General features: G+C 37.4%; 1 protein-coding gene across 1 annotated transcript in view; it reads right to left on the reverse strand.

Annotated features, from left to right (window-relative positions):
• Nucleotides 1–2,050: 2,050 nt before the first annotated feature.
• ARSJ (arylsulfatase family member J) overlaps nt 2,051–18,874 on the reverse strand; it is a gene marked incomplete at both ends in the record, with an annotated part of 85,532 nt that continues 68,708 nt past the window's right edge. The window contains one exon of the mRNA XM_080797627.1: nt 2,051–3,455. Coding sequence (XP_080653753.1) covers nt 2,051–3,455 — 1,405 coding nt within the window. The remainder of the gene's footprint in view (nt 3,456–18,874) is intronic.

The following is an 18,874-nucleotide window of genomic DNA, read 5'->3' on the forward strand; positions in this document are numbered from 1 at the left end:
CCTAGTAAAAGGATCAGAGGTTTTAAAGAATTGCAGTTTACACTTGAAAAAGCCACAGACAGTTCTGGAAATGCAGCCTGAGAATCATAGTTTAGGAAAAAGACACCCGAGACTAAATGCCCAGTATTAACATAGTTTTAATGATTAGGACGTGAGAGCCAACTGTATGGTATTTTCCTTCCTGGACATCTTGAAATAGCTAGAGATTTGCTGACAGTATTTTGAAAATATTTTTGTTCAATATTTTAACATGATTATTATATTAGACTTTAGTTTCTTAAGGGCAAGACAGACTTAAAAAAAAAAAATTTATTTATTTATTTGTGAGAGAGACAGAGAGAGCCCAGCACCTGAGTGGGGGGAGGGGCAGAAGCATGCTGAGTCCCTGCTGAGCAGGGAGCCCAGGATCATGACCTGAGCCAAAGGCAGCTGCTTAACCAACTGAGCTACCCAGGCACCCTGCAAGACAGACTTCTCTTAAATCACAGTCTACCTAGCATCATGTGCAGGTGGCAGGTACTCTTACAAATAGCTAATAACATCTGTGAAGCCATTTCCAGATAGAAGACTGTGAGCTAATTTATTCTCATTGGAAAAAGATATGGAAGGGGATTCCTGGGTGACTCTGTCCATTAAGCATCTGCCTTTGGCTCAGGTCATGATCTCAGGGTTCTGGGATTGAGTTCCGCACTGGGCTCCTTGCTCAGTGCGGAGTCTGCTTCTCCCTCTGTCTGCAGCTCCCCATGCTTGTGTGCTCTCTCTCTGACAAATAAATAAATAAAATCTTAAAAAAAAAAGTTGTGGTCATTAATAAAGAGCTTAAAATCACATCCCACCATATCTACTTTGTGTAAGAGGAGGATCATTACAAATGTTATAGATTAACAAAAATAATATTTTTGTCTCTGAAATAGCCAAGTAGAAACACCTCTTATTTGCAAAATCTGTATTATTTACTATGGTTGTTAGAAAATCATAGCTTCAATTGCGTATTTGTAAAGATTTTTCTTGTTAAGATGAATAATATAATTTTATCTAGAAATTGGATCAGGAAAACCACACGAAATTTGTTAGTGCTGTGAAATAAGTCATTTTAATAATAAAGACACATAAATAAAATGTTTATGATAGAAACAATAAAGGTGTCTCTCAAACCCCATACAACACTGAATTTCCAAGTAATTTGTAAGGAATATATTCATCTTTTTACATTCAAAATAATAGTTGAACAATGATGATTATCATTTTTTTCTGACTAATTTTCTTTTTCTATTCTATGAATTCACACAGTATTACAGTAATTTATAGTATTACAGTGCTTGGTAATCTTAAAGACATGAAATAAACTTCTAACAGTATATAGAAAATAAAAATAAAATAAAAGTCATTTGTATAACTTTATGAAAACAATATTTTTTTCTGTAAAATAAATTATGTACTTTATGTTGAAATGTCATTCTGTTAAAGTGTTTAGAAAATAGTTACATTCATGTTTTGGCAGTGTGCTCAAACATTCTTATTTGCCATTACCCCATGCATGATAAAATGAGGTGCAAGCTGTTTACACGGGAGGAAACAGCTTATTTTCACAGGAAAGGAAGTGATACATGAAATGGAATTAATTTAGAAAAGCCAAGTATCATAAGATAGAGATACAATAATTCACTAAGAAAAAATATTTTTCAAGGCCTTTTGAGGCGAGGCAACCTCAAAACTACTCAAAAGTAGTTTTCATCACGCTACCCTGTAACTTCCATCAAATTAACATACTCATTGATTGCAGTTGAAAGAAGCACAACAGCTGAAATCCTGAATGAGCACTTTCATAAAGGAGCAAAAGGAATAAACGTCTCTATCCTTCTCCAAGTGTGGCTTGCAATGGTAGCACCTTTGGCATCGAATAGACCTGTTTTCCTTGTGACCATGACATGAAAATAAGTCTGGTGCTAATGGCAGTGATATTATTGAGCCAGATTTGCTGGTTTACCTAGAAAACAGCTAAAAGACTAAGACTGACTTAAGTTTAACCAGTTTTGGAAAAAATGTGTACTTATCCATGATAATGGCAAACACCTGAATGGCAATTTGGAAATGAACCTGCTTTCTGCTGTTTCTTCTTTGTCTTGCTTTTCTTCTGCTTTTTCTCAGCCTTCTTTTTGCTTGGCTTCTTTTTTTTGTATTCCTCTTTATACCACGGTCCCCAGACTCCTCCATTGAGCCGAGGGTTACTTCTGGGGTCTTTCGGGGGGTACCTGACAGGCACTGCGGTTTTGTTGAACTGTGACAGCCTCCGTAGGAGCTGCTTCACGATTCCAGGATACCTGTGAGACAGGTCCACTCTCTCATATGGGTCAGCTGTGATGTTGAAGAGCCAAACACTTTTGCCAGTCGACAAGGTAATTCGTTCGTTATGCCACCGGTTGGGCCCCAGGTTGCTGAAAGACTGAGGGGGAACCCAGTCACTGTAGCCAGGGTTTCCTGTAAGCAGTTTCCAGTGCTGCACCCTGATGGCTGACTGGATGGCGGTGTTCCAGATCCCGTAGCCTGCTGCCCAGGAGCCATTTTTCGCCTTGGTATAAATGGGGTCAATGTTATGCAAAATATCGACCCGGGGCGAACGAAGGCCTTCACTTATGGTTTCCCAGACATCATAGCCATCCAGTTGAATGTCCTCATCAATTTGTCCTTCAGCCAGTGAAATCAGAGTGGGGTACCAGTCAGTGATGTGCACAAGCTCCTTACACACTGTTCCCTTGTTTTTCAGAAGTGGACTATGCACAAAGCCCACAGCCCGAATGCCCCCTTCCCAGTATGTTCCTTTGCTACCTCTGAGAGGCCAGTTACTTCCTCCTGCTGTGGGCTGACCACCATTATCTGAAGAGTATATGATAATGCTGTTGTTATAGAAACCATATGTCTTCAGAGCCAGGGTCACATTGTTGATTGCTTCATCTAAGCAGGAAAGCATGGCAGCATATCTCCGCCTATTTATGTTGATAATGGATCTATAGTGTTCAAAATACCTGCCAGGGGCTTGCAGTGGTGAGTGAACAGCTTGGTAGGCAATATATAAAAATATAGGCTTTCTGGGGTCATGGGAAGCTAAGATTTGCTGAACTCTTTGAGTGTACATCTGTGTGGAGTAGATGCCATTGTCATAGTCCCAGGCAGCATTGTCATTTTCATACAAGTCATAGCCACACATTCCAGGACTGTCACATTTGTAGTGTGTGTAGTAATCACCACTTCCCAAGAGGGAACCAAAAAAGGTATCAAATCCTCTCTTGGTGGGCATACATTCTTTTCTATAAAAACCCAAGTGCCATTTTCCAACCATATGTGTTGAATAGCCAACTTCCTTCAGCTTCTGAGGTAGGGTTGCATTGTCCAGAGGTAAACAGTTGGGTTGGGTAGGTCTTATGATAGAATGTTGAAGTCCGGTGTGTATCTGATACCTTGACAAGAGTAAAAATTTTGTCAGTGCAGGATAAAAGAGATATTACAATGATTCTTAAATTAAACAATGTTTCTATGAAGAGAAACTTTACCTCAAGTAAAATATGACCAGTTCAGCATTTCTATGGTTGACTCAGAAGTATTATCCTAATTAGCTTCATATTTAACATTTGAAATACATCTGATTCTAAATCAGTACTTTTGAAACTAAGATCTCACCACTTATCTCAAAGCACTTTTGTTTTGTTTTGTTTTGAGAGAGAGTGTGAGTGGGACGGGGGAAGGGCAGAAGGAGAATCTTGAACTTGGAGCACGGAGCTCTACATAGGGCTCAATCTCATGACCCAGATCATGACCTAAGCCAAAATCAAGAGCTGGATGCTTAACCGACTGAGCCACCCAGGCACCCTTATCTCAGTGTTTTTAAAGTTCTTCTAATGGAATTAATCTGAATAAACTTTAAACTCTTCATTAATTATATGACATACAAAGCTAATGTGATGAGGGAAAGGATACAAATGTTAGAGGAGTATTATTAGTTTTTAGTCTGGGGATCTCACATTAGCTCCCGAATCATTTCCTGAGATCTATTTCAAGCTAATTCTGAAGCACTAAAAATACAAGCAAAAGTTATATAAAAGTCTGCTGTTTGATTGTCAAAATATATTTTATAATTAGTCCCCAACCTGTTAGATCTCTGTAAAGAGAAAGGGAATTTTTCTGGTTCACAGTACATTATTCTGAAAAACCATTTTGGGTTAGGGTTTCAGCTAATGCTAAAGAAGGATTACATTTCCCCCAAAACAGAAGGAAAAGAGTCCTTTCATATTTTTTCCAGTGTCTCAATTTAAGAAAAAATTACATTACTTATAGTCTAAGAAAACAAGGCAACACCTTCTATACATTAAAATTAAGTGAATGTTAGTTTCCAGCATTGTTTTTGTCCCAAGGATATTTTGCCAAGGACATTTCCTCAGAGAAGGGTTATCATCACATAAGTGTATGAATTTTCTTTTGGGTCAAGATGTGCCTATTAGTTCACAACATTTAAAAGCAATTGATTCTATAGTCATTATATAAGTTCAAAAGGACTTTTAAAATAGAAAATACAGAAATTCTGAGAAAATGAAGATTGCAGAAGGTTTTAAGGTAGATGTGAAAATGTTCTTGGAATCAGGTTACAGAGAGTAATATTGAGATCAAAATTAAAAATTTTAAAAACTGATTGAAACTGAAAGGCCATCATGTCATACATACCTTGGGTGAATAGTGCAATTTACTTAAAATTTTCAAATGACAGGATATTGTAACTGTGAATTCTTTTGAAATATCAATTGCAGTAACACTGATGGTTTGGTAGGCCCCATAGGGAAATGTGATCACTAATGCAAAGCAGCATTCCACATGGACTTGTCTACTCTGCTGATCATTAAGCTGTCAAAGTTTCACAATGATCACAATTGTAGTAATTTAAAATATAAAAACTCTCAAAGAAATAAGCATTTCACAAGCATTACTTAACACCAAATTCAGAAAATATTGTTATTATCCTTGATAATTTTTGATGATCCAGTTCAGGATCCAAAACATTTACTTGTGAAACCATCGATTTTGTATGAGTACACGACAAATTGGTAACACCTATCAGTGTAAGCACTGAGTAAATTTAAAAATGGAAAAATCTGTATGGGTAAGAATTTTAATGAATTATTAACTAAATAATTCTATGTAGAAAATGTACTTGGTGAGAGTATCTATTCAATTCATTGAATGGCTAACCAATGCGTCTTTATAATCAAACTGGGCATTTTCTCAGCTAGTACTAAAAGCAAAAGTAATTGAGCCTTTTGAAAAGCATGAAAGAAAATGCTCACATAAAAAAGAGTAGGAAAGAAAAGATCTGCTTCTTTCAGGAGAGGGTACAGTGTTAGCAGATAAATAAGTGACATCAGAACTATTAACTGTATGGTTTCCACAACCTAGAACAGTCTTCATATTGGAAAATTTAGAACCAACAACATTAAGGTTTGGCAGCAGCTCATAAACAGAAGAGAACTTTTCAGGACAGACTCATTAAATGGATTCAAGACTTTGGGGCCAAACTGGTGGAGTTTGGGGTAGAGTTTGGGTCATGGGTTAATGGTAGAGTTTGGGAGTCAGACAGACCTGGGATTGAATTTGCTCCACTGCTTATTAGCTGTGTGACTTTGGGCAGTACTTAACCCCTCTGATCCTCAGTTTCCTCATCTGTAAAATAGGGATAATAATACATATTGTGTTGTTGTAACATTGAAAGAGAGCATAGAATCTGATAAGGAGAGTACATCAATAGATGACAGGTTTTGCTATTATTACCTCCAAGTTCTGAGTCATATGTTCCTTACATATTTGTACAAAGTTTTATTATTTATAGGCATTCTTTCACATGCATTATTACGTTCAGTTCTCACTATAACAGTGAGAAGTAGGACACTTTTATGTTAATTTTATAGATAGAATAGAGACATAGAGATGACCCCCAACTCCTCCAGCCTGCCCCACCAACCTGTGAAATGATTCCTGAAAGACAGGAGTTAAATCTGATTCTCTCTCTATTCTTTTTAAGAGTTAAAATCAGTACTTCTTGGATGCCTGGGTGGCTCAGTCAGTTGAACGTCTGCCTTGGGCTCGGGTCGTGATCCTGGGGTCCATGGATCAAGTTCCACATCAGGCTCCTTGCTCAGCAGGGAGCCTGCTTCTCCCTCTGCCTGCCTCTCCCTCTGCTTGTGCTCTCTCTCTCTATGACAAATAAATAAAATTTAAAAAAATTAAAATGAGTACTTTTCGAACAATCAAAGAGCAGGGAAAAAATGTCATCAGTTTTGAGAAGCAAATCTGTTCTAACTTTCTAATTAAAGAAAGGAAGGATTTTTGTAAATCAAATAGTGAGGTTTATATTGATCCCAGAGAAATTTGAGAACAATTTTTAAGTAGATGATTTGTGAGTATTTCAAAAAGCTAAGTTAGCTTCATTTTCTTTTCTTCTCTATGTTACTTTATTTAATTAATTAAAAAATTACAAGCTTCATTTTCTTTTTAAAAAAATATCAGCATTAGGTAAACAGTTTAGGAAAATGATGGGCATTTCAAAAATCTGCTCATTTTCTTATAAAATAATGAAAAAATAACCATGTGGTTACATTGTGTATTCACCAAAAGAATGATAATGTTACACGTTAATACCAATTAAGGCATACAGATAATTTTCATTTACATGATTTCTCTGGCTTGTACAAGTCTGTGAATGAGGCAAGAATGTTCCATTTATTATTTTCATCTAATAACAACAAAAACAAAAAACACTGAAACTCAGAGTAATTTAGTGGTTTGTCAAGTTTTACAGCTGTAATCCTTGAAAAAAAAAATCTGGAATCCAGATTTTTGGCTTTAAAGGCTTTTCCATGAACACTCACAGATTATTGAACAGTTAGACCCATTTAAAATTTGGGTTAGTTTATTTGTATTTATTCATTTGCTCAATTAACCAGTATACTGAGGTGGGTATTATGGAGGGCATGTATTGCATGGAGCACTGGGTGTGGTACATAAACAATGAATTCTCAAACACTGAAAAGAAATAAAATAAATATAAAAAAATGTGTGCCGGGGACAAAGTTGTTGTTTGTTTTGTCCACCACCTCTTGGTACCCAAAGCTTTAATATCCTTAAGTGAGCTCTAAGTCAAGATCCTACTAGTAATGGCAGTGACTTTAATGTATGAGTTCTCTGAACCTTGGGATCAGGTTGGGATGGAGTCAGTGCTTTTAGTCATGGAGAAGAGCACTGAATGTTAGCAAATTATTTTCTTTCAAGGAGAGGGTGTCTGGATGGCTCAGTGGGGTAAGCCTCTACCTTCGGCTCAGGTCATGATCTCAGGTCCTGGGATCAAGCCCCACATCAGGCTCTCTGCTCATCAGGGAGCCTGCTTTCCCCCTCTTTCTCTGCCTTCCTCTCTGCCTACTTGTGATCTCTCTCTGTCAAATAAATGAATAAATAAATCTTTAAAAAAAAAAAAAAAAAAGAAGAAGATGGTTGAAATCCAGGGAAGAATCTTTGGCCTGATAGTGACTTTGACTAGGCAGCAGCAACTAGCTTGATGATCAATAATTCTTCAAAATACAAAATAGTATATTGATATATATCATATAGGAGGAAGAGTTGATATTATAAGTGGCCTAATCAAGACTCAAAGTAATATAAATGGCCTGAAATGTCAAAACAAAGAAGGTGAAAATAGATAAAAAATTAAGGAGGTGTTCAAAGAGTGAAGGGAATACATCAAAAAGATGTAGAAGGCTGAATGAAGGGGATTTCACTGGCCAAATATGGGACAATGTGAGTATCAAAATAAATAGCGATAGTAAAAAAATTTTACTCACTGAATAAAATAGGGAACGCTGAGTCCATACTATTATAAATAAATTGGCAAATAATAAAAATTTGCTATGGAATAGGATAATGACATAGTCTCACAATACCTCCCACAAAACATGTGATAAGAGAGTAACTGTGCAGGGATGCCTGCGTGGCTTTGTCAGCTAAGCGTCTGCCTTCGGCTCAGGTCATGATCCCAAGGTCCTGGGATCGAGTCCCACATCGGGCTCCTTGTTCAGTGGGGAGCCGGCTTCTCTCTCTGTCTGCTGTTCCCTCTGCTTGTACTCTCTTTCTCTGACAAGTAGATAAATAAAATCTTCAAAAGAGTAACTGTAAAGTGAAAGCACCTGATAAGTGCCATATTAATCTACTGATCAAAGTTAACATCACCAATAACTGGGACCAACTGTCCTGTGCCTGCAGATAGGATGCAACGAGAGGAGCACAGCATTGTTTCTGTGGTGTGCCAGCCTAAGGTGCATAACCTGAATCTATATGCATAACCTGAGAAGACAAGAGACAAACCCAAATTGAAGAATATTCTACAAAATAACTGGTCTAAATTATTCAAATGTGTCAAGGTAATGTAAATCAAAGAAGGAATGATTTATTTTTCCAATTTAAAGAAGAATAAGGAAACATGACAAATAAATATAACGTGATTCTGAATTGGAATAGTTATGATAAAGGACATACTTGGAAAACTGGCAGAATTTAAATAGGGTCTAAGGATTAAATGGGATTAAGAATGTTAATTTCCTGGTTTTCATAGTCTCAGGACCCAGCATAGAAAGAGATTTTGTTTGTAGGGAATATAAGCAAAAGTATTAGAGATGATCATCAGGTTGGCAGTGAACTCTCAAAAGGTCCAGGAAAAAATGTTATTTGTGTTGTACATGTATGGTACTTGACTTTCTCTGGAATATGAGATTGTTTCAAAATTTTTTTAAAAAAGTGTAAGAAAATCTAATTGGAATAAATGGAAGACACTGCATGGTAAAAAACAATGATTTACATGTTTCTTATGGATCTGGGAAGTTGGATATATCAGACTATGAATTTGAAAAAAAGCAAAACAGGAAAGAGCTAAAATGCTAATAAGATTTTACATTATATAAGGGCAGTGTGCAAATTCTAAGAAGTAATAATCCTACTCTGTGCTAATCAGAATGTATCTGGAATAGAGTACTCAATATTTAAACATGGTCCCCCAAATAAATGTACGCTTATTTATTTATAAATGGCACACATGCACTACTGTACTAATTTATGAACATTATAAGAATACACAAAACAGAAATGAAAAAGAATGGGATAAAAATAAATATCAATAGAATTTCTGGTATTTGTTCTTGTATCCTAATGAACGATCCTGCATTGCCCTGTGGTGTATGTATTCCAATATGGAGAGAGCTGGTACAGAAAGTTGATTGTGAAGAAATGACAACTGAAACACAGGGGTTAATGAGAAGGCTATTACAGTAGTGTAGGTCAAAGGGGTGGCTTGGACTACCACCTAGTGGCAGTAAAAATGGAAGTAAGTGGATAAATCCGATGTAAAATTTGAATTTAGAACTGATAGGACAAAATCAGTGAAGGGAGGGTAGTGGGAAAGGAAAAGGAAAAAATCAAGGACTTCTGAATTTGTGGCTTTCATATTTTGGTGAACAGTGGATGGGCCATCTGATCTCTGTTTTGTTCCAAAGTATACAACTCCGACTAACGGATAACATTACAAAATGGTACATGGCAAGACAACCACAACACAAACAACAACTAAAAAAACCCACAACTAAAAAAAGAAAAGGAAAGAAAAAAACAACAAAATAAACTATACGATCATCTGCCAGGGATTCTGTAAAAGATGTATCTGAGGGGCGCCTGGGTGGCTCAGTGGGTTAAAGCCTCTGTCTTTGGTTCAGGTCATGATCCCTGGGTCCTGGGATCGAGCCCCCGCATCTGGCTCTCTGCTTCCTCCTCTTTCTCCCTGCCTGCCTCTCTGCCTACTTGTCATCTCTGTCTGTCAAATAAATAAATAAAATCCTAAAAAAAATTTTTTTAATTAAAAAATTTAAAAAATAAAAAAGATGTATCTGAATTGGGAAAGGAGTGTTAGGTTACCTCTAAGGTGCCTTCTAACTCTAAGAATTCACGGATCAAGGATGACAGGTCAATGTTTCCTTAAAGAATGCCGTGCAACTTCAGAGCAGCTTTACATAAACAAGTTTATAATATTACGTACAGGTATTTGATAAAGAAGTTTCCACAATGCATCCGTATATATTTCAGTCCTTTCTTTGAATAATATAAAGTTAGCTTAAAAAATAGGTTTTTCACAAAATATTCCTGAATGCAGTAATCATGACTAAAAAAATGAACTGATTTTGAAATTTAGTCTACTTTTTTTTATTACCATCTGGGTACCATGTGAAGAAAATTCCATATGAACAATAGTAAATCTAGATTTGATGCCAAATCTGTTAAAATCAATAGCAATCATTCTCAATTCCCTGCCAAATTAAAAGACAAAAGCTAAGTGGGCCTTTCAGCTTGGCATTAGAATGTGTAAAGACTTCTGTAATCTTTTTAAATATTAATTTATATCACTGGGTTCTGGTAGTGGCAGTAGTTTCGAATTCTCTTTTGTCTAGGAATGTGTAATACAACATTATTGTTTTAATCCAATTACATAGTTAATGTACCCTTACAAATACAAGATACATACAAAGATAAAATATGAATCCTCATGGTTCCATGCAGACTCCAATGTCTAGGATTGTTATAGAACACAAAATCAGCCAATAGTGCTGGAGAAATTGGTATTTGAAGGGAAGGAACCAGGTATAAGAGACTATAGTATATGAATTAGATGTCACTCAGATATTTATAAATTAGAAAAATATAACTCATTTTCCATATTCTGAAAGATGTTCCTTTATCACTTCCTTCCAAAAGACTCTTTTATCTTGAAGACTGTCATTCTATTTATAGGCCTTAATTTCTTTTTTTTTTTTTTATTGTGTTATGTTAGTCACAATAGAGTACATCATTAGTTTTTGATGCAGTGTTCCATGATTCATTGTTTGCATATAACACCCATTGCTCCCATGCAATCTGTGCCCTTCTTAATACCTCTCACCAGATTCACCCATCCCCTGACCCCCTCCCTTCTAAAACCCTCAGTTTGGAGATAATAGTCTCTCATGGTTCATCTCCCACTCTGATTTCTCCCCCTTCATTTTTCCCTTCTCATAATGTCCTCCATACTATTCCTTATGTTCCACAAATAAGCACAACCATATGATAATTGACCTTCTCTGCTTGACTTATTTCACTTAGCATAATCTCCTCAAGTCCCATCCATGTTGATGCAAAAGTTGGGCATTCAGCCTTTCTGAATATTCCATTGTGTATATGGACCACAACTTCTTTATTCATTCATCTGTTGAAGAGCATCTCAGCTCTTTCCACAGTTTGGCTACGTGGCCATTGCTGCTATGAACATCGGGGTACATAGGCTCTTCTTTTCACTACATCTGTATCTTTGGAGTAAATACCCAGTAGTGCAATTGCTGGGTCATGCGGTAGCTCTACTTTTAATTTTTTGAGGAACTTCCACACTGTTTTCCAATGTGGCTGCATCAATTTGCGTTCCTCCCAAGAGTGTAAAAGGGTTCCCCTTTCTCCACAACTTCTCCAACATTTGTTGTTTCTTGCCTTGTCAATTTTTGCCATTCTAACTGGTATAAGGTAGCATCTCAGTGTGGTTTTGATTTGAATTTCCCTGATGGCTAATGATGATGAACACTTTTTCATGTTTCTGTTAGCCTTTTGTAGGTCTTGTAGCCTTTGTAGGCTAATGTCTTCTGCCCATTTTTGATTTGATTATCTGTTTTTGGGATGTTGAGTTTGAGAAGTTCTTTATAGATCTTGGATATCAGCCCTTTGTCTGTAGTGTCATTTGTAAATATCCTCTCCTATTCTGTGGGTTGCCTTTTTGTTTTGTTGACTGTTTCCTTTGCCGTGCAGAAGCTTTCTATGAGGCCAGCATTACCTTGATCCCAAAACCAGGCAAGGACACCATTAAAAAGGAGAATTTCAGACCAATATCCCTGATGAATACAGATGCCAAAATTCTCAACAAGATCCTAGCTAATAGGATCCAACAGTGCATTAAAAGGATTATCCATTGCAACCAGATGGGATTCATCCCTGAGGTGCAAGCATGGTTCAACATTTGCAAATCAGTGTGATAGAACACATAAATAAGAGAAGAGACAAGAACCACATGGTCCTCTCAATTGATGAAGAAGAAGCATTTGATAAATACAGCATTCTTTCCTGAGAAAAACTCTTCAGAGAATAGGGATAGAGGGAACATTCCTCAACTTCATAAAATCCATCTATGAAAAACCCACAGCGAATATCATTCTCAATGAGGAAAAGCTGAGAGCCTTCCAACTGAAATCACATGACAAGGATGCCCACTCTTGCCACTATTGTTCAACATAGTACTAGAAGTCCTAGCAACAGCAATCAGACAACAAAAGAAATAAAAGGTATTCAAATTGGCAAAGAAGTTAATTCTCTCTCTTCACAGATGACATGATACTTTATGTGGAAAATCCAAAAGTCTCCACCCCCAAATTACTAGAACTCATATGGCAATTCAGTAATGTGGCAGGATAAAAAATTAATGCAGAGAAATCAGTTGCTTTCTTATACACTAACAATGAAACTGTAAAAAGAGAAATTAGAGAATCGATTCCATGTAGAATAGCACCAAAACCCATAAGATACCTTGGAATAAACCTAACCAAAGAGGTAAAGGATCTATACTCTAGGAATTACAAAACACTCATGAAAGAAATTGGAGAAGACACAAAAAGATGGAAAAACATTCCATTCTCATGGATCAGAAGAACAAACATTATTAAAATGACTATTCTGCCCAGAGCAATCTATACTTTCCAACACCATCCCAATCGAAATATCAATGGCAATTTTCAAAATACTGATACAAACAATCCTAAAATTTGTATGGAACCAGGAAAGACCCTGAATCACCAAGGAAATGTTGAAAAAAGAAAATCAAAGCTGGGTGCATTACGTTGCCTAATTTCAAGCTATATTACAAAGCCATGATCACCAAGACAGCATGGTACTGGCACAAAAACCGACACATAGACCAATGGAAGAGAGTAGAGACCCCAGATATGGACCCTCAACTCTATGGTCAAATGATATTTGACAAAGCAGGAAAAAATATCCGATGGAAAAAAAGACAGTCTCTTCAACAAATGGTGCTGGGAAAATTGGACAGCTATATAGAGAAGAATGAAACTCGACCATTCTTTTACACCAGACACAAAGATAAACTAAATGGATGAAAGACCTCAACATGAGACAAGAATCCATCAAAATCCTAGAAGAGAAGATAGGCAGTAACCTCTTCAACACTGACCACAGCAACTTCTTTCAAGACACATCTCCAAAGACAACAGAAACAAAAGCAAAAATGAACTTTTGGGACTTATCAAGATACGGAACTTAATTTTATCTTTCAGTTAATTATATCTTCTGACAAAGGGTATAAGTGGGAAAGAGGTACCATAACAACTCAATGTCTAGATTTTTATCTCATGAATGAATGGATATTCATTCATGAGATGAAAAACAAGTTATAGTTTGGAATGAATTACTTATTTAAAACTCGTTTACCTACCATTAGCCAGACACTGCTAACTTTGGGGGTCATAAATTTGAAGGAGATGATTCCTGCTTACAAGGCACTCAGTTAGCAAGCCCTCTTGCTCAACCATAGACTCCACCAGTTAAAATCAGAAATAGAAAAGATAGTTTACCTCACGCTCTAACTAAAATCCATTGTGCTTATTTCTTATCAGACTTTCTTGAGGCATTAATGAAGTTGTTTTGCAATGACTGGAACATTCTAACCACCAGGCCAGAAAAGTCCAGAGAGCAATGGACTGCCTAGAAGACCACACACATCCCCTTCCCTTCACGTTCATGGGCTGAACACATACCGACCCCTCTTCATGATCATGGACCTTCTGCCTGCTCTCTTGCACGCAACTCCACCTCCATCCTCTCCTTATAAAATTTTACGTTGCCAGTAGAGAGGTCTGTTTTTAAGGCTCAAGCCTGCCTCCTCTCCCAGCAGTCTGCACCTGAAATAAATTTCTCTCTCTCTTTTCCAAAACTCCCTCTCTTGAATTATTGGCTTCTCTTGTGACAAGTTTATCTGAGTTTGTTGGGCAACACTGTTGGCAAACCCAGCCAGGAGCTATGCTTTTGATTTATTGGGATTCCTCAGGATGGAGCAGTTGACATGGCAACACACCAGGGCTTCCCCTCATTTCCTGAATTAGGGGCTATGATGTATAGTTAGGTAACAAGTCTAGTGTTAGAGACAGACAACAATTAGAGGATTATCATAACAGGAGTAAATACTGCAAGAAAGACAACCACAGCATTCTCTGAGTACTCATAGAGGGTTGGGAAATGCTCTTCAAAGGGGCCATGTTTGAGCTGTAGTAGTACCTAGGTGAATATGGGGAAAAGGCAGATATTTGAAACACCTGGAACAATATGGACAAAAGCATGAAGTCACAAGGGAACATGAATCTGAGGTGATTCTTGAGGAAGGAGGTGTCATCCAGGTGAAGAGTTGAAGGGAAGGCAGAGTATTTCAATGAGAGGAACAGAACATTCAAATGCACAAGGGTAGAGAATTTGGCCCTGTATGGATCAACAGTTCCAAATATGAGAACAGAGATTTGGACATATCTTGATGCAAGATGAGACTACAGAGACAAGTAAGTGCCAAGTTACACAGAGTTGTATTATAGCATACAGCTGTACAAAGGCTTTTGTACTTAATGTGATGATCACAGAAAACCACTGAAAAACTTTTTTTTTTTTAAGATTTTATTTATTTGACAGAGATCACAAGTAGGCAGAGAAGCAGTCAGAGAGAGGAGGAAGCAGGCTCCCCGCTGAGCAGAGAGCCCGATGCGGGGCTCGATCCCAGGACCCTGAGATCATGACCTGAGCCGAAGGCAGAGGCTGTAACCCACTGAGCCATCCAGGTGCCCCCCACTGAAAAACTTTTGAAAAGACTAATACATAACAAAAGTTTGCATTAGAAAAAACACTCTATAGTGTGAAGGGTAGATTGTAGTGGAATAAGACAAAGGCAGGGATGTTTGCCCAGTGTATGAGACAAACACTGACAGTTGAAACAGAGGCGGGTGACAGTAAGGATGAGGAGAGGACTCTAATGAGGCACATCTGAGAGTGCTATAGGCTATGCGGAAAGTGGGACAGTGGATGTTAAAAATGAGTCCCAAGGGTCTGGGCTGGGTGGTGGGGTAAAAGGAGTTTTCTTGCATTAAGTTAAGAAAAGTAGGAAGAAGAACAGAAATGAATAGGAAGATGATGAATCCTGCTCTGTGTTTGGTTGGATGCACCTGTAAGATATCCAGCTGGGGATGTAAAAGATGAAATAACTCCAAGATTTGAGATTCATTAGCATATTGGTGGCAGGTGAATTCATGTGAGTACATGAGACCATCTAAAGACAAGATGGAGACTGAAGGCTAAAGATGGAGCCCAGGAAATATAATCACTCAGAAGAAAAGCAAGAGCACCAGTGAAAGAGTTTGAGATGAAATAGCTGCTGCATGAATTAGAGTAGTAAAAGGCAGTTTTAGAGTTGACTGCATCACATATGGTAGAGAAGCCAAGAAAGGTGAGAATTAAAAGACATCAATTGAACTTGGCAATAAGCATGTATGACCTTGTAGGGGCCAAGGGCAGGCTGCCTCAAGACGGGCTACGTTGGGGTGCAATATATATATATGCATATATATATATATATATAATGTTTGACTTATTTATTTATTTATTTTTATTTTTTAATTTTTTATTAAAATATAATGTATTATTAGCCCCAGGGGTACAGGTCTGTGAATCGCCAGGTTTACACTTCACAGCACTATATAGCACAAACCTTCCCCAAAGTCCATAACCCAACCACCCTCTCCCTATCCCCCTCCCCCTGGCAACCCTCAGTTTGTTTTGTGGGATTTAGAGTCTCTTATGGTTTATTTCCTTCCCCATCCCATCTTGTTTCATTTATTCCTTTCCTACCCCCAAATCCCCCACATTGCCTCTCAACTTCCTCATATCAGGGAGATCACTTGAAAATTGTATTTCTCTGATTGACTTATTTTGTTAAGCATAATAACCTCTTGTTCCATCCACGTCATGGCAAATGGCAATATTTCATTTCTTTGGATGGCTGCATAGTATTCCATTGTATATATATATATACACTACATCTTCTTTATCCATTCATCTGTTGATGGACATCTAGGTTCTTTCCATAGTTTGGCTATTGTGGACATTGCTGCTATAAACATTTGGGTGCACATGCCCCTTCTGATCACTACATTTTTATCTTTGGGGTAAATACCCAGTAGTGCAATTGCTGGGTCGTAGGGTAGCTCTATTTTCAACTTTTTGAGGAACCTCCACGCTGTTTTCCAGAGTGGATGCACCAGCTTGCATTCCCACCAACAGTGTAGGAGGGTTCCCCTTTCTCTGCATCCTTGCCAGCATCTGTCATTTCTTGACTTGTTAATTTTAGCCATTCTCACAGGTGTGAGGTGGTATCTCATTGTGGTTTTGATTTATATTTCCCTGATGCCAAGTGATGTGGAGCACTTTTTCATGTGTCTGTTGGCCATCTGGATGTCTTCTTTGCAGAAATGTCTGTTCATGTCTTCTGCCCATTTCTTGATTGAATTATTTGTTCTTTGGGTGTTGAGTTTGATCAGTTCTTTATAGATTTTGGATACTAGCCCTTTATCTGATACGTTGTTTGCAAATATCTTCTCCCATTCTGTCAGTTGTCTTTTGGTTTTATTAACTGTTTCCTTTGCTGTGCAAAAGCTTTCAATCTTGATTAAGTCCCAATAGTTCATTTTTGCCCTTGCTTCCCTTGCCTTTGGCGATGTTCCTAGGAAGAAGCTGATGCGGCTGAGGTCGAAGAGGTTGCTGCCTGTGTTCTCCTCAAGGATTTTGATGGATTCCTTTCTCACATGGAGGTCCTTCATCCATTTTGAGTCTATTTTCGTGTGTGGTGTAAGGAAATGGTCCAGTTTCATTTTTCTGCATGTGGCTGTCAAATTTTCCCAACACCATTTGTTGAAGAGGCTGTCTTTTTTCCATTGGACATTCTTTCCTGCTTTGTCGAAGATTAGTTGACCATAAAGTTGAGGGTCTATTTCTGGGCTTTCTATTCTGTTCCATTGATCTAAGTGTCTGTTTTTGTGCCAGTACCATACTGTCTTGATGATGACAGCTTTGTAATAGAGCTTGAAGTCTGGAATTATGATGCCACCAACTTTGGCTTTCTTTTTCAACATTCCTCTGGCTATTCAAGGTCTTATCTGGTTCCATATAAATTTTAGGATTATTTGTTCCATTTCTTTGGAAAAAATGGATGGTATTTTGATAGGGATTGCATTAAACATGTACATTGCTTTAGGTAGCATAGACATTTTCACAATATTTGTTCTTCCAACCCAGGAGCATGGAACCTTTTTCCATTTCTTTGTGTCTTCCTCAATTTCTTTCATGAGTACTTTATAGTTTTCTGAGTATAGATTCTTTGCCTCTTTGGTTAGGTTTGTTCCTAGGTATCTTATCTTTTGGGTGCAATTGTAAATGGGATTGACTCCTTAATTTCTCTTTCTTCTGTCTTTTTGTTGGTATATAGAAATGCAATTGACTTTTGTGCATTGATTTTATATGCTGACACTTTACTGAATCCTGTACAAGTTCTAGTGGATTTGGAGAGGAGTCTTTTGGGTTTTCCACATAAAGTATCATATCATCTGCAAAGAGTGATAGTATGACTTCTTCTTTGCCAATTGGATGCATTTAATTTCTTTTTGTTCTCTGATTGCTGAGGCTCAGACTTCTAGTACTATGCTGAATAGCAGTGGTGATAATGGACATCCCGGCCGTGTTCCTGACCTTAGTAGAAAAGCTCTCAGTTTTTCTCCACTGAGAATGATATTCGCTGTGGGTTTTTCATAGACGGCTTTGATGATATTGAGGTATGTATCCTCTATCCCTACACTTTGAAGAGTTTTTATCAAGAAAAGATGCTGTACTTTGTCAAATGCCTTTTCAGCATCTATTGAGAGTATCGTGTGGTTCTTGTTCTTTCTTTTACTAATGTATTGTATCACATTGTTGATTTGTGGATGTTGAACCAACCTTGCAGCCCTGGAATAAATCCCACTTGGTCATGGTGAATAATCCTTTTAATGTACTGTTGGAACCTATTGGCTAGTATTTTGGTGAGAATTTTTGCATCTGTGTTCATCAAGGATATTGGTCCGTAATTCTCTTTTTTGATGGAATCTTTGTCTGGTTTTGGGATCAAGGTAACACTGGCCTCATAACATGAGTTTGGAAGTCTTCCTTCCATTTCTATTTTTTGGAATAGTTTCAGGAGAATAGAAATTAATTCTTCTTAAAATGTCTGGTATAATTTTCCTGGGAAGCTGTCTGGCCCTGGGCTCTTGTTTGCTGGAGATTTTTGATGACTATTTCAATCTCCTTACTGGTTATGGGTCTGTTCAGGTTTTCATTTTCTTCCTGGTTCAGTTGTGGTAGTTTATATTTCTCTAGGAATGCATCAATTTCTTTGAGGTTGTCAAATTTGCAGGCTTATAGTTGCTCATAATATGTTCTTATTATTGTTTGTATTTCTTTGGTGTTGGTTGTAATCTCTCCTCTTTCATTCATGATTTTATTTATTTGGGTCCTTTTTCTTTTCTTTTTGATAAGTCTGGCCAGGGGTTTGTCAATCTTATTAATTCTTTCAAAGAACCAGATCCTAGTTTTGTTTATTTGTTCTATTGTTTTTTTAGTTTCTATTTCATTGATTTCTGCTCTGATCTTT

This window comes from Martes martes (assembly GCF_963455335.1).
Source record: "Martes martes genome assembly, chromosome: 2".
NCBI classification, from domain to species: domain Eukaryota; kingdom Metazoa; phylum Chordata; class Mammalia; order Carnivora; family Mustelidae; genus Martes; species Martes martes.